General features: G+C 38.2%; 1 protein-coding gene across 1 annotated transcript in view; it reads right to left on the bottom strand.

Moving 5' to 3' along the window:
- Nucleotides 1–25,020, bottom strand: part of CAPZA1 (capping actin protein of muscle Z-line subunit alpha 1) — a 47,781-nt gene that overhangs the window by 22,372 nt on the left and 389 nt on the right. Inside the window, exon 2 of the mRNA XM_059375754.1 lies at nucleotides 2,511–2,574. Coding sequence (XP_059231737.1) covers nucleotides 2,511–2,574 — 64 coding nt within the window. The remainder of the gene's footprint in view (nucleotides 1–2,510; nucleotides 2,575–25,020) is intronic.

Here is a 25,020-nt window from a genome sequence, read left to right as displayed (position 1 = left end):
CTCCATCTACTTGTGATATCTCTCTGTCAAATAAATAAATAAAATCTTTAAAAAAAAAAAATAAAAAAAAAATAAAAATCAGGCTTTGCAAAGTTAGTTTTCAGATATATGTACACATAGAAATTCTTTGTTTTTTAAAAATATTTTTGAGGGGCGCCTGGGTGGCTCAGTGGGTTAAAGCCTCTGCCTTCGGCTTGGGTCATGATCCCAGGGTGCTAGGATGGAGCCCCACATCGGGCTCTCTGCTCGGCAGGGAGCCTGCTTCCTCCTCTCTCTCTGTCTGCTTCTCTGTCTACTTGTGATCTCTGTCTGTTAAATAAATAAATAAAATCTTTAAAAAAATTTTTTTTTTTTTGACAGAGCGAGCACAAGCAGGGGGAGCAGCAGGCAGAGGGAGAGAGAGAGGCAGGCTCCCTGGTGGGTCTCAATCCCAGGACCCTGGGATCACGAACTGAGTGGAAGGCAGATGCTTAACTAACTGAGCCACCCAAGCACCCCTACCAGAAATTCTAAAAACGCAAGTGACAGATGCTAATGTTCATAAATTTGCATGTAATTATTTGTGATAAAATAATCTAACAGTAACTTTTTATTTTAAAGATTTTATTTATTTATTTGACAGACAGAGATCACAAGTAGGCAGAGAGGCAGGCAAAGAGAGAGAAGGAAGCAGGCTCCCCACTGAGCAAAGAGCCCGATGTGGGGCTCCATCCCAGGATCCTGAGATCATGACCTGAGCCGAAGGCAGAAGCTTAACCCACTGAGCCACCCAGGCGCCACAACAGTAACTTCTTAAAGTATTTCGTAGCAAATGAAAAACATGGTTTAAAGAAAGTTATAGTTAGGATTATTAATTTTGTATCTAAAAAATCCTTTAAAATGAGATTAAGAACTGGAGGTTTTCCTGTAACACCAGACCAAGAAAGCTGGGCAAAATTCAATCAGTGGCAGTAAAATCGCTGAATATATTTTTCTATGAAGGATCTAATGTAGGGGACTATATCCTTTTAAAAAACTGTGTGTCCAAAAAAAAAAAAAAAGGCTGTGTGTGAAGAGTCTAGTCACTCTTCTTTTGGGAGAGGAGAGTCCTTGTTATATAAGAAACTATCAAGCATTAACTCTAATACAGAAGACTATAAGCCAAAGGCCACTGACTCTTAGGGCTTCTGAAAGAGGCTGGCAGAGGCCAACGTGTAGCATGCCAATAAAAACCAGCCCTCTCATGCTAAAAGTAGCTTGCCAACTTTTTTTTTTAATAGTTTGCCAATTCTTAATCTAATGCTTCCATATCAATTATTCTCATGATAGTCCTGTAAAGTACATTCAGTTGTCAGAAATAAAACAATGGACTTCTAACTACAAAGGCTATTAACTTGTTAAAACAAGAATTTATCAGAGCTAATCAACTGAATAAAGCTCAAGTCGTAAGAAAACTTCCTAACAGCTCAGTTGTTGAAAATTTATATCTGATCAATATGGAAAATAGACCAGAGAAAACAAGGCTGCATTTGTTTCTTTTGCTATTAGTGTTCAAAATCCACAAACAAGTCTATAAGGAAGAATGTCTGGATTTATTTCTACTGTAATTATTTACTCCTTATAGTAAATGTTTACATGTTCTCCTGGTTACTCTTTATCTATATCATGAATTTTTATCGGTGGAGATTACTGATTGTTCTATGATGTATAGGGCCCTGGGCCAAGTACAGATGAATATCATCACACAGTTCCTTTTAAGTAAGTAGCTGTCTAATGTAAAACTGCAATTTCCAAAATAAATGCTTGCGCAAATGAGCCAAGATGCACAAAGAACTTTACGATAATTCAACAACCTTTTTTTTTTTTGATAATTCAACAACTTAAAATGGGATTGTAATGATCGATTTTATCATGAAGTTCAAGATGCCTCGTCTACATTTTTCATTCTGTATTATGTTAAGCCAGTGAGTGGCACAGAAGGTTATAAATGTATTGGAAAAGTCATTCCCAAACTGGCTGTGACTCAGAATCACCTAGGAGAACCTGATAAAACAGACTACCCAATTCTACCTCAGATCTAATGAATGAGAAATTGTAAGAGGACGGTAATGCTGGAAGCTATGTATGTGACAAGCCACCCAGATGCAATCAGTTCAGCCCCAATGATTTTAGAAAGTGTCCCGTAATGTCTTGAGTGAAAGCACTGAAGAAGCTTAAGCTATGATTTATAATGATATAAGACTATGAAAACAATTTAATATTGCTTCTCTACTTAATCAGTATTAAACTACTGTAGATCTTTTCTCCCATAAGATAGGTAACCTAATTTATGGGTTAAGAATTTGCTTTTGACTCCAAGCTGGGTGAGAATCCTTGCTCTGACACTTGACTAGCTAGGTGACAATGGATAAGTTACTTTCACCTATTTGAATCTTGACTTCTTTAGCTACAGCTATAATGTGCTGTAAGGATTAAAAGAGATAGTTTATATGTAATTAAGGAGAGCTTAAAATATACTAATACTTACTCACCATTGAACACTTCATTAAATTCCCCTGGGGGTGCATGAGTGATGAATTTAGCAGCTATGCGCACCTAAAGAGAAATAAAATGAGACTAATATATAAAATAATATAACAGATTACAAAAATTTCATCACATTCCTTGAAATAACACTTCCTATTTAAACCTTTACTGTTTAGGAGCAAACAAAAAATTTGTTTGCAAAATATCCCAAAACTTTTAGCATCAATATAGCTTAGTCCTGATTTAGGGATATCCATGCTGCTTTGATTAAGTTTTATTTTTCTTTAAAAAGCTGAATAATCAGTTTTTGGTCAAAATATACTACAGTTATAGCTTTGTGCAGTTGGCAGAATCAAAGCCAACAAGGTTTATCCGAGCATAATTATTGCTAATTTAAAACTTTTCCCCAAATATACCACAGTCACAAAAAGAAAAATCTATTATCCTAATCTCTTATAAACATTTAAACAAAACTAAATAAATTAGTAAATTGGTAGGATACCAAATTGTGTTTATGGTGTTTACAGCCAAGCAGAATGGTTCAATACTAATAAATCAGTATAAAGGAGCAAACCCTTGTGATTCTCTTAACTCATGCTGGGAAAAAAGTACAAAATTCAACACTCAAATATCATAAAACCACAGAACTACTAATGTGGGGCAGGAATAAGCTTCTTTAACTTGAAAAAGGATTATCTACCAAAATTCTATAGCATACCTAATAATGATGCATAAATGCAAGCAGTGTCCCCTAATTTTAAAAATGACATCACCTAAACTATTAAACACCATTAAGGTCCTACAGACAAAATTTCTTCCGTTCTTCCTTCTAACTCCCTCTCCTACTCCCTATTGCCATTCTACTTCTCTGGATCTCCTATTAGAGATGGATGTTGAAATCATAGAATCTAATCTGTATATCTCATTTTTTTTCTCCTAGATTTTTATCTTCTATTGTTATTTTATACTTTTTTGGGAGAGAAGGCCTCAGAGTTCCATTTTTCAATTCACTAAAATGCTTTCCAGTTAGGTCTACTTGCTATTCAGATAATTATTTTAACTGTCCTATTTTAAATTTCCACAACTTTTATTTTTGTGTGGGTAATAATCTCTTGAGTCTCCTTGAGGATATTACTTTTTTTTTTAAACTATACTGACTTTAAAGTCTTGTTCTATGGACTGTCTCCTAAAAATTTAGATCTGCTTTTTGTTTGAGTTTGGTGATTTTCTTCCATTGTACTGGTGTTCCAGAAATGTTTGGTGTTCCTCCTTGAATTTAATTTAGCTTACCTGTTCTGTTTACCTGCAGTTTGTCTCCAGTGATTATAGGGGAGGGAAAAAGTAGACTTGCTGCTGGCTATGAGCAGGAGGTATGAGCAGATTAATTTCTGAGGGTGCCTCATAAGGGCCAGAGGCTACCTGAGGTACTGCCCTGCCTCTCTCCTCTCAATGCTCATTCTTATGCTATATTCTGAGGACAAATGGATTTCTGTCTGCAGTCCAGGCCAAATGGGAGAGAAAAGAGGAGCCAAGTGGTACAGTTAGCTTACAGGAAAGTTCCCTAATCAATCTACACTAAGATTCTTTTGAGTCTTTTCTTTCTTGCTCCTTAAATAAAGTTCCTCCATGGGGCTCCTGTGTAGCTCAGATGTTAAGCATCTGCCTTTGGCTCAGGTCATGATCACAGTATCCTGGGACTAAGCCCTGCATCAGGCTTCCTGCTCTGCGGGAAAGCCTGCTTCTCCCTCTCCACTCCCCCTACTTCTGTTCCTCTCCCGCGCTCTCTCTCTCTGTCAAATAAATACATAAATAAATAATCTCTTAAAAAGAAAAAAAAAAGAGTTTTAAAAATAAAGTTCCTCCAAATGATTCCTACTTCCATAACAGTTTTCTTTAAAGTGCTTTGGGTTATAATTTCTTCTCATCTTACTTCTCACCACTATGAATTTACCATTCTGCTTTCTTTCTATGAAGAACTGCTAAAAAGTTTTGGTCCAATGATGGCACTCCCACTTTTTAAAAGTTACTAGTTCATTTCTCCTCTCATTCGATTTTCCCCCACTCTTTCCATTCTAATAAGGTTTGGCATAAACTGTGAGGTGAAACCATGTGCTCAGTCTGCCATATAATTTAATCTCTTAGCTCTCATCAAGTCAGATGTGAAATACAAAGAATGTACAAACCCATTTAAAAGAAAAAATAATCTGGAGTATCATTTGGCATTATAAATATATAATTATGATGCTGGCAATAATAGGACTGACCTCAAATGAGTCTCACAGTATAATTCTAACACACTATGACAGAAAAAATGATGAAAATTCCTTAATTTTTGATGTGATAATGAGTATGAAGATGATTCAATCCACTGATGAAAGGCAAAGAGGAACATGATATACCTACCAATAATCTAAACCCTACTTTCCAAATAGGCATCCTCTGTTGACCTCTTAATTTCCTTCAAACAATTTATTATTTTTTAAAGATTTTATTTATTTATTTATTTGACAGAGAGAGAGAGAGAGAGAAATATCCAGAAAGGGAACATAAGCAGGGGGAGAGGGAGAAGCAGGCTCCCCGTGGAGCAGGGAACTCAATGTGGGGCTCGATTCCAGGACCCTGGAATCATGATCTCAGCCAAAGGCAGCTGCTTAATGACTGAGCCACCCAGGCACCCCTCCTTCACACAATTTAAATTTTTTGCTGACCCAATCAAATTAAGCCTACCATCAAAGTCAAACCATTCTTAAGCAGGAAAAAGAATTTCAGGAGTCTTGAAAATAAGGCTGGGAACTGAGAAGAAAGAAAAAGACAAAAAACACTTTACAATTTTAGGTTTATACAGAAGAGATCTTATATGACTACACTCTTATTCTAAGAATAAAAGAAAAGCTGTCCCATGGACAAACTTACTTCTTCATCAAGAAAGATCTACTGATTATGGAACAAGGCAGACCAGAAACCTGGATTCTAATTACTAGATGTGTCAGTCCATTAACTAACTGGATTTGTGATTCTAGAAACACTAGAATCTAACTAACCTTTTTTTGGTTCTGAATTTCCTCATTATAATCCAACTCCTAAAAGAGATGAGAGTATCTGCAAAATATCTTTGAGCTATAAAACTCTACCTGATTTTTTAAGACTTAGTATGTGTATGGAAGCAGAGGTAAGGAATCCACACCACACACCTTAAAATATTCTATGTACATAAAATTTGAGAACCCTGTCATGACAGGGTAATTACAGATAATGTATTATTTTTCTGGGATGAAAACTGATGGAGATTGGGGCGCCTGGGTGGCTCAGTGGGTTAAGCCTCTGCCTTCGGCTCAGGTCATGATCTCAGGGTCCTGGGATTGAGCCCCGTATTGGCTCTCTGCTCAGCAGGGAGCCTGCTTCCCCCATCTCTCTGCCTGCCTCTCTGCCTACTTGTGATCTCTCTTGCTCTGTCAAATAAATAAATAAATCTTTAAGAAAAAAAAACAAAAACTGATGGAGATTAAGAAGAAATACTCCATAAAGCTCTTACATTAACTAACAATAAAAAGAACAGCTCTAATTAGGAAATAAGAAATGCTGCTCGACTCATGAAAATTACACTACACAGGACTAACAGTTCCCATATGGATTGCCAACTGTATATATTTGCATTGGCCTGTGCAGTTAATCATATTTCTGTCCTCATCAACTGTTGCTGTCAATCACTCATTTAAGAAATTAGTAAACCTACTTTGACAGCAAACTTTTTTTTTAGTCTATTTGTGGCAAATCTGCTGAGTGGCTGTGGTCTATCTCACTTCTGTCCAGGTGCTTTCCCCATAACCCTCACATAGTTGTGAAACTCCCTTCAGTCAAGAAAACTGAAGTGTGTGTAGTTCAAGAACCTGACACATACAGAGCATTAAAGTATTAAAGGCCACAGTGAGGCACCAAGAAGATGTAATCAGCTCTAATGCATGTAAAGAGGGATGGGGTAGCCTTTAAATACAGTGACGTATGAGCCGGACTGAAGGATGTGTAGTATCAAGGAGGGCATTCCAGTCAGAGGAAACAATATGTATAAACTAAGACAACACCGTACAAAAAACTGAATGTAGATATTTAAAAGATTTGCAAAATGTAAAATAGTTCTACTTTCCCCACTAATTTTTGTTTTGGAAAATAGTTTTTTTTCCCAGAACAAAATACCGATCATTTATATTAAAATGTAGTAATCATGAACTAACGCTTTAAAAATCTCTTAAGTTTTGATATTTAGTAAATAGATATAAGCTACATAAATAAAAACTTGATTCCTAAGAGTGCAAAGGGTTCCTGGGAGCAAAAAAGTCTGAGAAGTTTTCTATCTGTTAACACAGGTTGATGTTTATCATCTGCTGTTGAGTGAAAAAAGTTCACACAATGGTGTATTCCTGTTTTATTAAGAGTAAATATATTCACCTACAACTGTAGCTACTAATTTTAATTAGGACTTCCTCTGGTATTACAAGATATTTTTCTTTTCTTTTTGGGCTTATCTCCATATTCAAAAAGCTGTACAAGGAATATAAATTACTTGTATGAGTAAGAGAACTTTCTCCCTGAAGTTAGTACTGCTTACTCCCCTTTATCTATTTCACCCATTACTTCATTACTTGTACATTAAAGATAATTTTAAAATTTTTAAAAATCCAAAGAGGAGCATGCCAACATCTCCCATCCAATAAATTAATTTTTTTTAAAGATGAAAGACGAGCACCTAACTGGCTCAGTCAGTACAGCATGAGACTCTTTATCTTGGGGTTGTGAATTCGAACCCCACGCTGGGTATGAGATAAAGTCTTAAAAAAAAAAAAGATGAAAGAGGACATAAACAAGATAAAAGCTTTGGAGTGACATCAAAACTGAAAGCAACGGTTCAAGGAAGCTATAGGTCAAGGAAGCTGAAGGACAGGATAACATGAGGCTGGTAAAATGCTGAAAGCAAAAAGGAGGCTTTTCAAAGTCATATTTTGCATAGGCTTTTTGACCAGGAGCTTAGCCTTATTCACTTCCTAGCTGCACAGTGCGTAATGCTCGAAAGTACAGGATAGTTAATTAGTAAAATGAAGGGATTATGTTGAAAGAGAAAAGTAAACTAAAAGCTTGCTTCCATTTTCTAAAGAAAAAAAAACACAAAGTGCACAAAAGTCAGAGAAAGAGGAATATCGAGTAGTAGTATCTGAATTCAGGCTTAAGTGCTGAAGAACTGTAATTAAAGTGCTGGAAAAAAAAAGTTAATGATCCCCATAAATCTGAGAATATCAAGAATAGGAAAAATGGGGGCACCTGGGTGGCTTAAATGGTTAAGCGTCTGCTTTGGCTCAGGTCATGATCTCCAAATCCTGGGATCCAGCCCCATGCCAGGCTCCCAGCTCAGCAGGCAGTCTGCTTCTCCTCCTTCCTCTGCCTCTCCCCGCAGCCCCCCACCACACCCCATGCTCTGTCTCTCTCTCTCTCTCAAATGAATAAGTAAAATCTTTAAAAAAATAAAATAGGAAAAATATCCAATTACAGAAATGAAAACATCCCCCATTTTTAAATGAAAGCCGGTGAGAGGTGGAGACATATGCAACAACAAGGGTGAAATTCTAAATGAATGCCTAAAAAGAATGTAGTCATCATTAAATGCCAAAGGTGGATCCCAAAAACACTGTCATGGTCAATAATACCCATGTTATTTTCTGAGAGTTATTTTAAAAAGGTGGGCTACTTAGTATCAGGTAAGTCTTAGAATTTGCCAGTCTTTGACAACAGATTCTGAAGTGGCAAGGTGATTTCTCTCTGTAACAATTCCATAAAAATACTTTGAAACAGTAGTTGAAATCTTAATGCTACATTTATATATTCTCTATAAAAATACAAAATCTGTTCCATGGTCTCCAAGGCCCTTCAATATTTGGTTCACTCCCCCCATCTCCTACTGTCCAGCTCTGAGACCTTACAGCTAGCTACACTACTGCCTCAGGGTGATTACATTTCTTGTTCCTTTTGCCAGAAATACTCTTCTGTCAGAGCATCACTCTTCATTCAAATCTCTGTTCAAATGTCACCTTCAGGGGTGCCTGGGTGGCTCAGGGGTTAAGTGTCTACTTTTGGCTCAGGTCATAATCCCAGAGTCCTGGGATGGAGCCCCAAACTGGGCTCCCTGCTTAGCCGAACCCTGCTTCTCCCTCTCTGACTCCCCCTGCTTGTGTTTCCTCTCTCGCTGTGTCTGTCTCTCAAATAAATAAATAGAATCTTAAAAAAAAAAAAAAAGTCACCTTCTGATTTCCTGACTCCTATATACAAATTAGCCATGATACTTTCTGCACCCTTTACAACTGTAGCCCATTTACCTGCTTGTTCTTCAAGGAACTTGTTACCACTACAAGGACATCTCGTGGGCTCAGTCAGTTAAGCATCCAACTCTGGATCTCAGCTCAGGTCATGACCTTAGGGCTGTGAGATCAAGCCCCGTGTAGGGAGGGCTCTGTGCTGGGTGTGGAGCCTGCTTAAGATTCTCTCTTTTCTCTCTGCCTCCCTTCCCCCTCCTTCTCTCTAGGAAAAATAAATAAATAAATAAGCACTATCCTAATGTTTCTTTCTCAATACCCCCCAAAGCATTCCAAGAACACAGAGCAAACTGCTAATATAAACTGCCAGCAAACTACTAATGTAAAAAGCCAGACAGTGGGGCGCCTGGGTGGCTCAGTGGGTTAAGCCGCTGCCTTCGGCTCAGGTCATGATCTCAGGGTCCTGGGATCGAGCCCCACATCGGGCTCTCTGCTCAGCGGGGAGCCTGCTTCCTCCTCTCTCTCTCTGCCTGCTTCTCTGCCTACTTGTGATCTCTGTCTGTCAAATAAATAAAATCTTTAAAAAAAAAAAAAAAAAAAAAAAAAAAAGCCAGACAGTGAACATTTTAGGGCTACGTGGGGCACATGGTCTTGGTCCCAACTGTAAACAAATGAGCACGGTATGTTCCAATAAGTTTTATTCATTTTTAACTGAGGTACTATTGGGAAATAAAGTTATAAGATATTTAAAGTGTAAGATGTGATTTAATAAATGTATACATTGTAAAGGACTATTGCCACTGAGCTAATTTTTAAGAAAATTTATTTATTCATTTGAGAGAGAGAGCAAGTATAAGCAAGGGGAGCAGCAGGCAGAGGGTGAGGGAGAAGCAGCACACCCCCCCCCCAACCGCCGCCAAAAGAGCAGGCCTGCTCATCCTAGGACTCAGAGATCAGAACCCAAGCTGAAGGCAGACACCCAATCAACCAAGACACCCAGGTGACCTGCTAATTATTTTTTAAAAGATTTTATGTATTTATATGACAGGGAGAGAGAGAGAATGAGTAAGAGGGCACATGCAGGGGGAGTAGTAGAGGGAGAGGGAGAAGCAGAATCCCTGCCAAGCAGGAAGGCGGACCCTGGGCTCCACATCAGGACCCCAGGATCATGATCAGATGCTTAATAGAATGAGTCAGCCAGGTACCTCCACCTCCACTGAGCTAATTAAAACATTATTTTGGATATTCTAATTTATATTTCATGTAATTTTCCCATGTCATGAAATATTCTTCTTCCGATTTTCCCCCCTAACCATTCAGAAAACATTAGCGTGTAGTCTATATAAAAACATGTAGTGGATCAGATTGGCCAACCCCTGGCACAGAACGTAAAAACTCATTATGTTTGTTCCTTGCTGTATATCCAGAACTGAGACCTGGCACATGCTAGGAATGTAAATGAATGACTATTTTATTGTTTACAAAACTCCTTCATAACCAGCTTCTCTTCTGATCTTAAAACAGCTTGTTTAAGAAGGCAGGCAAGAGACACTTATCCCCACTACAAAAGGAACAGGTTCAGAGTTTAAGTGCCTTGTCCAAGGTCACATACTTATACAGAGGTGGATATACAAATGGACAATCAACTGTACTATGCAGTAGTAACAGGTATTAAAATTCAGAAGGATTGTCTTTAGCATGGTATCACATGGATTTAGCCTAGTCCTTTTAGAATTTTTTTTTTTTTAAATCAGGAAATGAGTCAGAGCCTTGCTTATGAAAGCTGTAGTTGAAATAAAGTTAGGAGGGATAAATACAATGATAAAAAATAACTCTAAAAGTCAGTATTATCTAGGGCGCCTGGGTAGCTCAGTTGGCTAAGTGACTGCCTTTGGCTCAGGTCATGATCCTGGAGTCCCGAGACTGAGTTCCGCATCAGGCTCCCTGCTTGGCAGGGAGTCTTGCTTCTCCCTCTGACCCTCCCTCTTCTCATGCTCTCTCTCTGCCTCATTCTCTCTCTCAAATAAATAAATAAAATCTTTTTTTTTTTTTTTTTAATCAGTATTATCTAGCTTCAAAACTTGGTCGAACTAATGAGATGAAGGGCACCTGGCTGGCTCAGTCCGTTAAGCATCTGCCTTCAGGTTAGGTCATGATCCCAGGTTCCTGGGACAGAGTCCCACTTTGGGCTCCCTGCTCAACAGGAAATCTGCTTCTCCCTCTACCCCTCCCCACTGCTTGTGATCACTCATTCTCTTTCAAATAAATAAATAAATACAAGATGAAATTTGGTAGAGGTAAACCAAATCATTGGCAGAAGTAAAAAGGGAAAGTGAAATAGCTAAGTAGTTAGAGATCGCAAAAATATTTTGGGGAGCAATGCAAATGAGGGATGACACTTTTATTTTTATTTTTTTTATATTTCTATTTTATTATTTATTTGACAGAGTCACAAGTAGGCAGAGAGGCAGGCAGAGAGAGAGGAGGAAGCAGGCTCCCTGCAGAGCAGAGCAGAGAGCCTGATGTGGGGCTCGATCCCAGGACCCTGCGATCATGACCTGAGTTGAAGGCAGAGGCTTTAACCCACTGAGCCACCCAGGTGTCCGGAGGGATGACACTTTTAAAAACAGTGATTTAATCAATCATTCCTAAGACTGGGGTAGGGAAAGAAAAGTTGAAAGCAGGTATATCAGGGTGCCTGGGTGGCTCAGCTAGTAAAGCATCTGCCTTCAGCTCAGGTCAGGATTCCAGGATCCCGGGATCGAGCCCTGCATCAGGCTCTCTGCTTAGTAGGGAACCTGCTTCTCCCTCTCCCTCTGCTTGTGCTCTCTCACTCGCTCACTCTCTCTCAAATAAATAAAATTGATTTTTTTTTTAAGAAAGCATATATCCCATAGAGGGGAGGCATGTCATCCCCAGCCTAACAGAGAATCACTGTTATGGAGGTTCTGGTGGAACAAAAAGTTAACTGCTGCTTTAAAAAACAAACCAAAAACAAGGCTTTTAAAATAAATTCCTGTTCCATAAAGTAATAGTTTCACTGCACGTAGCAGTCATCTGCAGTGAAGGATATAACTCGGCATATATTTTATTTATTTTGTACAGTATTTTAACTAATTTCCACACCCAGTGGGGGGCGTAAACCTACAACCTGAAGATCAGCAGTCACACAATCCACCAACCGAGCCAACCAGGTGCCCCTCCATGTACACCTTTTTTTTAAGTTTTTAAAAAATATTTATTTTTACTTATGTTTTTAGAGTGGGGCAGGGGCAGGGGCAGAGGGAAAGGGAAAGAGATCCTTAAGCAGACTCAGTCTCACAACCCCAAGATGATGACCTGAAGTCAAGAGTCACACGCTCCATAGACTGAGCCAGCCAGGTGCCTGCACATATATTTTGAAGGGAGAATAACTCAAGTCTCATACACAATTCCATCCCTTCATATACTTAAATACTGCAATAATGTTAATTTCACGGAGTCCAGTGTACTATGTTTCTAACCTAAAAAGGGAGAATTTAGACTCTAAGTATCAGAGATAAGTTTTCCTAGATTTTCCTAGAGATAAGTTTTCTTCCCATTCTTCTTACCTTTTCACCTCTCCAAAAGAGGGAAGTAAAGAAAAATACCTAATCCTTGCAAGATTCAAAATTTCATTACATTACTAATACCTGTAGTGAAAGTTTAAACGTCAAACCGATTAATATATCTTATTGTTCCCCAGAAACTGCTAATTTTGTTAATTTTCAAATACTATAGTAAGAAGCTTTAGAAAATATATTAAAAGACACTTAGAAAACTTATAAAACGGGTTTTTAGCTTATTAAATAATCTTTTAATAACAGATCCACATATTTCAACAGTACATCTTCATAACTGATTTAAAAATGATTTTCTTGACAATCACATACAACAGGACTAGAGTATTGAACAACTGTAGCTCTGTTTGAATGTTAGTGGATAATTCTGTACAGGCAAGGAAGATATTTCCCCCTAGATAATAGCCCCATTCTATTACCAGGAAGGCCCAGGCCCATTTATACTGCCCAAACTTTGAATACTTCAGGAGCTAAATCTCTGCCAGCTTGTTTCTCTGGTGTCTTCCAAAACCTTGACCTCCCTCTTAGACTACTGTGTGTATTAAAGACTTTGTTTCTGGGACTGACTTACACTGTCCTTGAAAGTTTTGCTTCTCCACTTATCCTTGCCCGTCTAAACACTTCCTATCTTTAAAGGTTGGGTTCTTCTGTTTCTTTCCAAGAAGTACTCCAAGTACTTACAATTTCAAGAATCCTCTACCATACTATACCATACTTTGTTTGAACATTTATTATAGCACCCAAAATATAATTACTATAATTAGTTCTATAGATATTATTCTGTCCCCCAAAACTAAAGTTTTCTTTGAAAACTGCCTTGCTTTCCTTTCCTCTACTATACAAAGTCCAACAAAGTAAGAGCACATAGAAGGCAATTACTAAATGTTGACAAAAATTCTTCTGAATAACAGGATACTATGGAAGTCTTAGCTTTTCAGATTACTAGGGGATACTACGGTAAACCGGAAAGATACAGGCTCTGGAGCTGGAGACAGACCTGGATTTGAAAGTCAGTCACTTAATGTCTTTAAATCATATCCTTACCCTAAAGTGGGATAGTATCTACTTTCAATTATTATGAAATTTAAAAAGATAATAATTTTTGTTGTCAGCAGAATATTTAAAATATAGGGGCACTGGAGCGCCTGAGTGGCTCAGTGGGTTAAAGCCTCTGCCTTCGGCTCAGGTCATGATCCCAGGGTTCTGGGATCGAGTCCCACATCAGGCTCTCTGCTTGGTGGGGAGCCTGCTTCCTCCTCTCCCTCTGCCTGCCTCTCTGCCTACTTGTGATCTCTGTCTGTCAAAATAAATAAATAAAGTCTTAAAAAAAAATACATTGCCTCAACGTGGTTCAATTCTTCATCTGATTCTAAAGCTTTTGGTATATATCAACAATAAACTGTCTGGGGCAATAATTTAATAGGCAGGTTCCAAGCTGTTAACATGTACATATGATGGTACCAAAGCTGTAGAATTCCAGTTTCAGTGCCGTTATCAAATAAACAAAATCCCTCCTGGCTAAGGGTTCTCAGAGGCTAGTGAGAATTTAATTTGGGGCTGTAATTCTAGAAAAAAAATATATTCTCAGTGATCTCTATACCAAATGGAATATTGGTTTCACTAAATAAAACTTACTGTTAGCTGTTTTTTAAAATTTCAAATAAATATTATTTTCCTAGTTTAGATCTAGAGACACTATAAAGACTCAGAATGTACTTAGAAATAAAAATTTAGCTATATACAGTTTATCAGTAAGGGCACGGCTTAAAAGCACAAAATATCTTTTTTTTTTTTTTTTTAAGATTTTATTTAGGGGCACCTAATAGGTGGCTCAGTGGGTTAAACCTCTGCCTTCAGCTCAGGTCATGATCCCAGGATCCTGGGATTGAGCCCCACATCGGGGGTCTCTGCTCAGCAGGAAGCCTCCTTCCACCCCCCCCCCCCCCCCCACTTTTGATCCCTCCGTCCAAAAAAAAAAAATCATTTTTTTTGTAAAAAAAAAAAAAAAGATTGTGATCTCTCTCTGCCTACTAAATCTCTGTCAAATAAATAAATAAAATCTTTACCAAAAAAAAGATTTTATTTATTTGACAGAGAGATCACAAGTAGGTGGTGTCGGGGGAGCAGGCTCCCTGCTGAACAGAGAACCTGATGCAGGGCTCAATCCCAGGACCCTGAGATCATGACCTGAGCTGAAGGCAGAGGCTTAACCCACTGAGCCACCCAAGTGCCCCAAAAGCACCAAATGTCTTAAATTAGGATAGATACTATAAAAAACAAATGATGGCATGTCCATCATTTAAAAGCCATTTTAAAGTAGTTCTTAGAAACTGTTTTCTCTATAGCAACCAATTTTAAGTTTGTCAGATATAGACAATAGGTAGGGAAAGCAGGCAAGTTTGTCTTAAGCAGAACAATTTCATTCACTCATTCATTCATGGAAGATTTAATTGGCTTTATTAAATGATTCATGAATTGGGCAGCACTCCATCCAGCAAACAGAAAGGACCTCCCAACAATTTCATTTTTAAAATTCTATCAACTCTATAGAATAATTGCTTGAAAATTTATTGAAGTAACTACATAACATACATGTAAGTATCAAAGTCTCTCCTTGACCAAATATAAGGCTCCTCTGAGCTCTCTCCTCAGCTAGGCCTTGATGTTGGCTCCATCCTATCTAGGACCTGCCTAACCCAGTTGTACCAAGAATCCTGTTGTCAGTCTAGGGAGAATTCCTCCACTTCTGATATCTGATCAAGCTCCTTATCCCCACCTTCGAAGTATAAGTCCTCAATCTGCCTTTAACAAGAATCCTGTTAGAGCTGTTTAGCAAGAATCCCTCTACCCTTGATGTGTCCTCTTAGTAATTTTCTATCACTGATCCCCTCACTCTGCTTGATGGCTATGCTCCCCAGCTGTTTTTTTTTTGTTTTTTTTTTAAAGATTTTATTTATTTATTTGTCAGAGAGAGAGTGAATGAGAGCGAGCACAGGCAGACAGAGTGGAAGGAAGAGTCAGAGGGAGAAGCAGGCTCCCTGCGGAGCAAGGAGCCCGATGTGGGACTCGATCCCAGGACGCTGGGATCATGACCTGAGCCGAAGGCAGCTGCTTAACCAACTGAGCCACCCAGGCATCCCACCCCAGCTGTTTTTACCTTATTTGGAGCTGAGCTCTAGCTCTCTCCCCTAATGCAAAAATACTGCATAAAGTCTTCTTATTTTAACAAGTGTCAGAATAATTTTTCTTTAACAGGGTCATTGTTGTATTTTATGTCACCTAGTATAACAGTATACAAACATGACATATTTAAGCATAAAACAAGAGACACAAAAAAATCAGCTCTTGTCTATTTTATTTTCCCAACCATTCCCTTTTAATTTCTCTACGCACCAAGTTAGAAGGAAATTATCCCTTTATTCTCATTCTGGACTCTAATATAAAACCTCAGAATGTTGGTAAAAAGATTTCCAAGTATACATCTTTTTTTTTTTTAAAGATTTTATTTATTTATTTGACAGACAGAAATCACGAGTAGGCAGAGAGGCAGGCAGAGAGAAAGGGGGAGGCAGAGAGAGGCGGGGAGGCAGGCTTCCCGCTGAGCAGAGAGCCTGATGTGGGACTTGATCCCAGGACCCTGAGATCATGACCCGAGCCGAAGGCAGAGGCTTAACCCACTGAGCCACCCAGGTGCCCCCCGCCTTTTTTCCCCCAAGTATACGTCTTAAGTGTTCATTTAGAAGTTCAAAGTCAGTGGTAAGCCATATGACATCAACTATTGAACAGAAAAAAAAATTAAGTACTGGCTCAATCTCAGTGAACCCTTAAAAAATGTCTTACCTTAAATGCATATGGAAGGAGGTAAAAGACCCTATTTATTTTTTTGAAGAATTTATTTATTTATTTGACACAGAGAGAGTGCGAGCGCGAGCACAAGCAGAAGAGCAAGCACAAGCAGCAGGCAGAGGGAGAGGAGAAGCAGGCTCACTGCTCAGCAGGAAGCCCAACTTGGGGCTGGATCCCAGGACCCTGGGATCACGACCCGAGCAGAAGGCAGATGCTTAACTGAGCCACCCAGGTGCCCCAAGACCCTATTTGTTTTAATTAGAGGATCTAAGTGTCTAGTTCAAGAACTGAGGAAGCAGGGGTGCCTGGGTGGCTCAGTGGGTTAAGCCTCTGCCTTGGGCTCAGGTCATGATCCTGAGGTTCTGGGATCGAGCCCTGCACCGGGCTCTCTGCTCAGCAGGGAGCCTACTTCCCAATTTCTCACTGCCTGCCTCTCTGCCTACTTGTGATCTGTCTCTCTCTGTGTCAAATAAATAAAAAATCTTAAAAAAAAAAAAAAAAAAAAGGGCGGGGCGCCTGGGTGGCTCAGTGGGTTAAAGCCTCTGCCTTCGGCTCAGGTCATGGTCCCAGGGACCTGGGATCGAGGCCCCCCATCGGGCTCTATGCTCAGCAGGGAGCCTGCTTCCTCCTCTCTCTCTCTGCCTACTTGTAATCTCTGTCAAATAAATAAATAAAATCTTAAAAAAAAAAAAAAACTAATCCACAAATTATTAAAAGAAAAAAAAAAGAACCAAGGAAGTAGGAAAGTCAGATATGTACTAATGAGTCAGAAAGAAAAGATAAAAATGAATGAAAAGATCATGTAAGCAACCTGCTGCTTAGGAGGTGGGTTAAAATGTACACACTCTCACCATCTATTCTAGGTGACTGGACAGACAGGTTAAAGATTCCAAATGCCGGATATACAATGGGCATTGTTTTGGAAACAGGAAGACCAAGTTACGAAACTAGGGAAAAATCCACACCAAACACCTTGAGATGCAGATGCTGAGAGCAATGACCAAAGTCCAAAAGGGTAGCGTTCAGTGGTGAAAACCTCTGCTGCATGGAAACAAAAGCTTCTGACATTAAGATCTACTGCACAACTGGCATTTATGGCTTTCTAACTCAAAATTACATCTTTTTACCAATTTTAATTTTTCTTCAAAACCTTTGGGAGTCAGATGTGGTTTCACGTGCTGGCTTTAACATTTAATTGCTTAGGTCTTTGTTTCTTCATTTGTAGATATAATACCTACTCATATCTAGGATTGTTTTAAGAATCCAATGAGGTAACATGAGAGACTAACACATAGCAAATACTTAACTTTCTTTAACTAAGTAAATGCCTAGATATTACTGAATTTTGAGTAAGATGTTTTCTTTAAAGTTCAGATCTCTGTGAAATAGTGAACGGGGGGTGCCTGGGTGGCTCAGTGAGTTAAGCGTCTGCCTTCGGCTCAAGTCATGATCCCAAGGTCCTGAGGTCAAGCACCCCAGCAGACTCCCTGTTGAGCAGGGAGTCTTCTCCTTCTCTCTTTGCCCTCAAACACCCAGTCATGTGCTCTCTCTCTCATTCTCAAATAAATAAATAAAATCTTTTAAAAAAGAAAAAAAGAATAGTGCAAGAGACCAACAAACCCCCTTTTGCCTTAAGCTGATGGTTCTGAACTTTTGCTATATGTTAGGACACCCTGAAGAACTTTAAAAATACTGATGCTTAGGTTTCAACCACAGACATTCTGAGGTAACAGATATAGGGTAGAGCTTGGGCATCCAGATTTTGTTTTTTAAAGACTGTATATAGTCAGCACCTTGGCTTTTAAAATTTTTTATACTTTACCACTGTTAGCAAAAGAATTTATACAAATAATTGCCCTCAGTAAAGATCTATCAATCATTTAAAAATAACTAATTCAAAGCCAAATTACTAGTACAAATACAGAGCACAGAGCTTAAGAGGAAACGGGAGATGGATACGAGTTGGGTTGGTGAAAGACTACTGTAAGTGGAAGTGGAAGTTGGGTCTAAATTGAGCTCTCCAAAGTGCTTTAGATTGGGGGGTGGGGAAGGAGGAAACCGTAGGATTGACAAAAGGTGCAGGGGGAAAACAGCCTCTTGTAAGCAGACCAGTCTCATAGGAACGGAGGGTTTATTTGGAGATAATTAAAGAGAAGAGTCGAATAAGATGAGTCAGAAGGCAGTAGTTTTACTAAGATCAAGTCTGGTTTTATTCTGTGGGTAATGTGGAAGTGCTGAAACTTTCCGAGTGGGAAGCTCCATTAATAAAATTAAACTGTTAGTAATATGGAAGTATTGGAATCCTTAATATGTCTTCATAAAATCTGGAAATCAGTCTGTCCTCTAAGAGTTATGAAATCAAGACAGATACTATTATTGGTCAGATTCATTCATTCATTAATTCATTCATTCAACAAATTATCTGACAGCATACTATTTGTCAAGCACTGTTTTAGGCAGTGGAGACTCATCAGTGTATGGTACTTGTGGACCTTACACTCAAATGGAGAAACAACAGATAACATTAAATAAACTACATGGTATGAAAGCCATTGATAAATGCTAAGGAATAAAAAATAAAGGAAGGTAAGGGGATAATGAAATATTAGGATTTGGAAATATAGAGAGAGACCAGAGAAGATTTCATTTAGAAGGTGACTTCTGATGAAAGAGCTGAAGGAAGTAAGGACATAGAAGGAAGAGAGCTCCAGCACACAGAAGAAACTCAAAGACCCTTTTAGGCAAGAATGTGTGGCTAGAACGGGGAGAACCAGTGGAAAATAGGTAGGAGATGAGGTCAGAGAGGTAAGTGGTAAAGACATAGGGACTTGTAGTCAGAGTAGGAACTTTTATTCTGAAGAAGATGGGAAGCCATTGATTATGAGCAAAAAAGTGATATGTTGACTTATATTTTTCTAACCAGATTATTCTGGGTGCTGCACTGAGGATAGCCTGCGGCTGGTAAGGAGGCAAGTGTAGCATCAGGGACATCAGAGAGAAGACAACTGCAATAACCTCGGTAAGCGATCACAGTGGCTTTTTCCATAGTATTTGGAATAAGGTGTGGTGAGAAACAGTCAAATTCTGGGCATATTTTGAAGACAGAGCCTACAGGATTTGCTAATAGACTATACGTGGATTATGAAAGAAACAGAAGTCAAAGATAACACTAAACTTTTTGGCCTGAGCAACTCAAGAATGAAGATGTCTTTAAGAGGAGAAGGACTGCAGAAACTGGGATACATAGAATTTTAATACTTGAAAATGTAGACAGGAAAAAGAGGCTGGAGGCAAAGAGAACAATTAAGAATGTTGTTAAAAATAACTTAAGCATCAAAAAAGGTCCTGAAGACTAAATGGAGAAGGAATGTGGATGGACGGGATGTTAAATAAAAAGTACATTTGTCAGTCTGTTATGCACAGACTAGAAAAGGTATAGAAGAAACTGCTTAAGATTGGCCGCCTCTCAGGAACTAGATGGCTAGAAAACAGGGTGGGGAGACTTTTACTCATGCTCTGTCCTACATTTTAATTTTGAGCATGTGATTATAACTCATATACATAAAAAATAATTTTCTTAAAAATACTAATGGAAATGGAGGAACAGAATCTAATGACAGGAAGGAAGAACTTACAGAACTGGAATACTAACTGAACGTGAGAGAAGAAGGAAAAAGATGATGCCAAGGTACTGGGCCTCTGTGACTAAAAGGGAACAATGGTGGGATGAACTAACTGAAAGGCAAAGGGTGTCAGGACGTTCTGAGGAAAGGAAAAGAGAAAACAATAGTTAAGTGCATGTTAAAATTATCACCTAGTTCAGAAATCCCCAAGTAGTTAAATGGTCTTCAGTATCATGACTAATTTCTCCTATCCAGGGTTTTTATTTTCAGGAGCTGCTCCATAGAAGAACTTGAACTTCTTCTTCTTCCTTTTTTTTTTTTTTTTTTTTGGCATGTGAGAAAATGAAATTCTTGAGTAGAAAAGCACAAATGATACCCGTTTTATAGCATGTGCTTTTTCTGAGCTCTAAAGGAGAGAACTTAAAGTGGATGAAGGAAATACTTTTATTATTTTATTAGGGGTTCTGCAAGGCTAGATGTATATATTCATTGTCATATGGGAATGTATAAGGCTTTGCAGTTTTATGATATTTACTAGGAGAAATGCTCCTGGAGGGTTCCCAGCAGTGGCATGGCAGATCACCACTATTAGTAGCAGCTGCTCAGGCACAATGAAAGTCCAAAGAAGAACCCAGAGTGTGAGACACATTCCAGAACCCAAGAAATACTTAGAGAAATACCCCAGAAATAACTGGGGATGGGGGTGGGGAAGGGAGGATGTGCTGAGGAAATATGAGAATGAAGGAAAGTGTGATTGATTGGTCTTATAAATAAACTGTGCCTCAACTCTGTACCTGGTGCTATGCTAGGCACTAAATAAAAAGATACAGTTTCAGTTACCAAAGAACTAAGTTTCTTTATCAGGCAAATGTGCAAAAGCAGACAATGAGAGAAACTCCTGAAACATTTTAATGTTTCAATTTTTAAAAGACTGTTTTTTCCAATTTGCAAAGGTTCATTAAACTTTGTTGGGTTACTTTGATTCAATTCTTTTTACCTATTTTACAGGAAAACTGAGACCCACAGAGGTTAAGTGATGTTTCCAAAAGCACTGTGGTAGCTAAAAGCTCCGCAGAGAGAGGCCAAATCTCCTGACACTCAGTATCATTCTTTCCTACTACATCACAATATTTCATTTATAATTCATTAAATGGACACCTCTACTCTGGTTTTTCATTCACGGTTACATGGGAAAAACAGTAAAGTGAAAAATGCGCAGCTTCTGATTCAGACAAATCTAGGGTCTGAATTTTTCAACAAATTATACCACTTTGCTTAGCATTAAGACTGATCCTAAATAGGTAAATGTTCTGGAAGAAATTATAATAAACCTACACTCTTAACCAAAGATTTGGCATCTGAATGTGCACCTGCTTATCCTTTATGAGCCTATCCAAGGATTTTGTAACAGATTCTATAAATACTATTCAGCTAAGCCAACTGGAAAAAGGGAAGATAAAAGAATGGCAGTACTAATCCTAATTGATGACTTCTTAGAAAATACCTATTGGGAATAAGCTCTAGGGTTTATCCTGTGAGGGTAATAATTCATCTGGTAAAATAAAGAGGTAATATATAATTTTAAAAATCCAGTTTAAAGGGCTATTTTTTATGAACTTTAACAGAGCCCTCAAATTTCTGTATCTATTTACATCTCCCACATCACTCCTAAATAATTTTGATAAATGTATTTCTCAAAAAGTGCCCTAAAGATGATATAATTGTCTAAGCTTAAGGCATATAGATTTCTTTCTTAGTTAGGGCATTTTTTAGATTGTTCACAAATATTCTACTAGTTAATAAGCTGAAGGGAAAAATACACTAACTGCCCTCTTTTTCAGCCTTAAAATTCTTTTTGCAATTATGTTTTTTAAATGCTGAATCATGAAATAAAGGAAACAGACAATGCAAGGAGCCCAAGTGAGTAATTTGTCTCATACTTCAAGTTTCCTAATTGTCATACTTGTTAAGTATGTCTTGTTAAGCTTTTGGAACCTAGTAACTGAAGTGTCTAAGTGACTGGAAGACTATAACTCATTCTCAGAAACTGAACTCGAGGAGAAAACTAAAAGCATTTATTTCTGCAAGTAATTTTATACTTTCAACTTCCTGTTTTATTTAGGCAGCTCATCATGACCATTTCAGGTAACAATGTAGAAGTTAAAAAACCCAACTTCCTCTTTGTAAAGTGATAAAAACCCTAAGCAGTTACTTATGAGAATGGCTGATCTTACGAGGTTTTATAGAAATACTTGCAAGGAAATCAGAGATTACCAACATCAAATTCACAGATTTAAAAAAAAAATATATATATATATACCCCACATGATGACATAAATGCCTTAAAAAAATCCAAATCCAATGCAGTTGAGAATTTGGTTAAAAAGAACATAAAATGGAGGGGTGCCTGGGTGGCTCAGTGGGTTAAACCCTCTGCCTTTGGCTCAGGTCATGATTCCAGGGTCCTGGGATCGAGGCCTGCATCGGGCTCTCTGCTAGGCAGGGAGCCTGCTTCCTCCTCTCTCTGCCTGCCTCTCTGCCTACTTGTGATCTCTATCTGCAAATAAATAAATAAAATCTTTAAAAAAAATAAAATGGAAACTTTAGAGTTCCTTCAAGGAAGAATCAATACAAATTACAGCTGAAAATAACTTAAAATTTTGTTTGTAATTGTGCCTTGGTTGTGAAAGTTTTATAGGACAAGAATCTCTCTTATGGGTTGTTTGTGAATGCTAAGATAATCAAATCAACTAGTTTTGTTGGGAAAATACTTCAATTCCTGAATTCAGTTAAAAGGAATTAGAAGCTTGGAGGAAAGGGGGTAATGTAGCTATGAAGCTAAAGGAGAACTGAAGTAATCTTACAAGTCAAGGCACTTTCTTTTTACTTACAGATTTGCAACAGAGAAACACAGTTTAGTTACTGTCTGGAAATAAGGATCTAACAAAATTTCAGGAATCTCAAATCATTGGGTTATATGACACTTCTTAATACCAGCTATTCATAGTTATCCACAATAATGAAGAAATGTGGCTAATCTAAAACTGTTTACTAAATATGAAATTCATCAGCATTTTGGGACAGATTTTCTGTACTAATTTTGACATGCTTGCTGTGTCATTATTAAAATTAAGCAACAAAAGAAGTATCCTGGGAGATAAGAGGAAACTGGTCACAAATTTGCTGTTATAGGGGCACCTGGGTGGCTCAGTCATTAAGCTGCTGCCTTTGGCTGAGGTCATGATCCCAGGGTCCTGGGATAGAGGCCCTCATCAGGCTCCCTGCTTGGCAGGAGGCCTGTTTCTTCCTCTCCCACTCCCCCTGCTTGTGTCCCCTCTCTCACTCTGTCCTTCTCTGTCAAATAAAGTCTTTAAAAAAAAAAAAAGTGCAAAATACTTTAATAAAAAAATCTGTTATAAAATCAAGACAATGTTATTAAATATTGTCAATAATCAAAGACACCTCAATTTGTACTTTTCTTTTGAAATACATATATTACATTTTCCCAAGTTTAATTAAGAAGGCATTTGGGGCGCCTGGGTGGCTCAGTGGGTTAAGCCGCTGCCTTCGGCTCAGGTCATGATCTCAGGGTCCTGGGATCGAGTCCCGCATCGGGCTCTCTGCTCAGCGGGGAGCCTGCTTCCTTCTCTCTCTCTCTGCCTGCCTCTCAGTGTACTTGTAATTTCTCTCTGTCAAATAAAAAAAAAAAAAAAAAAAAAAAAGAAGGCATTCGACCCTATTGTTAAAGACAAAAACTCAACAATACTGGTAAATGCAGTATTGTTTGGATACCATAAATTTTAAAGTTTATTGTTATTTAAGTGTTTAGTGAAATCTTGTTGTAACGTATTTTTCCTTAAAACAAGTGGACCATCAGTTGAGCTAACAAATGTTTGGTTATCTCGATTTTTACTATAATTTAATTTCATCTGAATCATAACTCTTTGACTTAGACATTTTATTACAGCCTTCTCTTCAGCATAAATTCATATATAAGGTGTCCTTTTCTCCTCTGGGAGAGTTTTCAAGAAAGAGAAATTTCAAGAATTTTCAAGAATGAGAAAATTCAATGCTAAAGTATTATTCAATGATTTGTGAATGGTTAGCACATCCTTCAACATTTCAAAATGACATGGTATATGTTAGGTACAACAAATCAAATTATTCTGTACTGAGTACTCCTGGACCATAAACAGTCCCTTGTGCCATCCCATTATCTTTTATTAAAAAAAGAAAGAGCCCAGATACATTTACAGAGCGCGCAAGAATGCACATTTTTGTAACAGCCACTATAGAAAACGAAAGACATAATTCTTGTCCTGTAACGAGTCATCTAGTGATATCATTCTAATTTCTATAGACTTTAAAATCAGATAGTTACTGAAATGCCTGACGAAGTGTTAAAAAAAGGTGTACAGTTGTTAGCAAAAGGTTAATCTACCTAACGTAGAATACACTCTTGTATTTAAAACACATTTTAAGAAGTAAATATGCAAATTACACACTGACAAATTTAACTGTAAAGACATTAACAGTGGGGCATCAAAGAAGGCATGATGCTTTGTCCAGACTTGAATGTGTTAATATGAAGTTTATGTGCTATATAAAAAAACCTTTATAGAGTTAAAAAAAAAAATCCGCTGTCTATTCTTGATTTGTTAACAAGGAACAGAAAACTATTTTTCAAAAACTACCGTTAATAGGATGGAAGACGCAAAGGATGGAGTCATCGCAGGCTTATGTGCATACATGCAATCAATCAAGGAATGTCTACAGGGAAAAGTGGTCAAATTCTGAAGCTAACGTCCTGAGGCTTACACATTTATTACTGAGAATCAGTTCAGCCGATAGTAAGTAAGAAAAGAGTGGATGGGCGGACAACACATGGGTACCTCTCCCTGTCGAGGAGTCGTGACAGCAAAATCACTTCCTGAGGAAGGAGGAGCGAAAGGGAAGTTAAGAGGCCATCCTGACCAGGAAGTGACTCGCCCTAAACTAGCCTCAATCTTATCTAAAAATGGGGGGATGGGGAGAGCCCCAACAGTTAAAGGCAGTAAAATAATTGCTTCTTGATACATCGAGACATCACCATCGCCCCCGCTCTTAATTACACAAGAAAGTCCACAGTCACAATTCAATAAACGAAAGTCT

Source organism: Mustela nigripes, chromosome 14 (assembly GCF_022355385.1).
Source record: "Mustela nigripes isolate SB6536 chromosome 14, MUSNIG.SB6536, whole genome shotgun sequence".
In the NCBI taxonomy this organism is placed as follows: domain Eukaryota; kingdom Metazoa; phylum Chordata; class Mammalia; order Carnivora; family Mustelidae; genus Mustela; species Mustela nigripes.
This window is presented reverse-complemented; position numbering and strand designations above follow the sequence as displayed.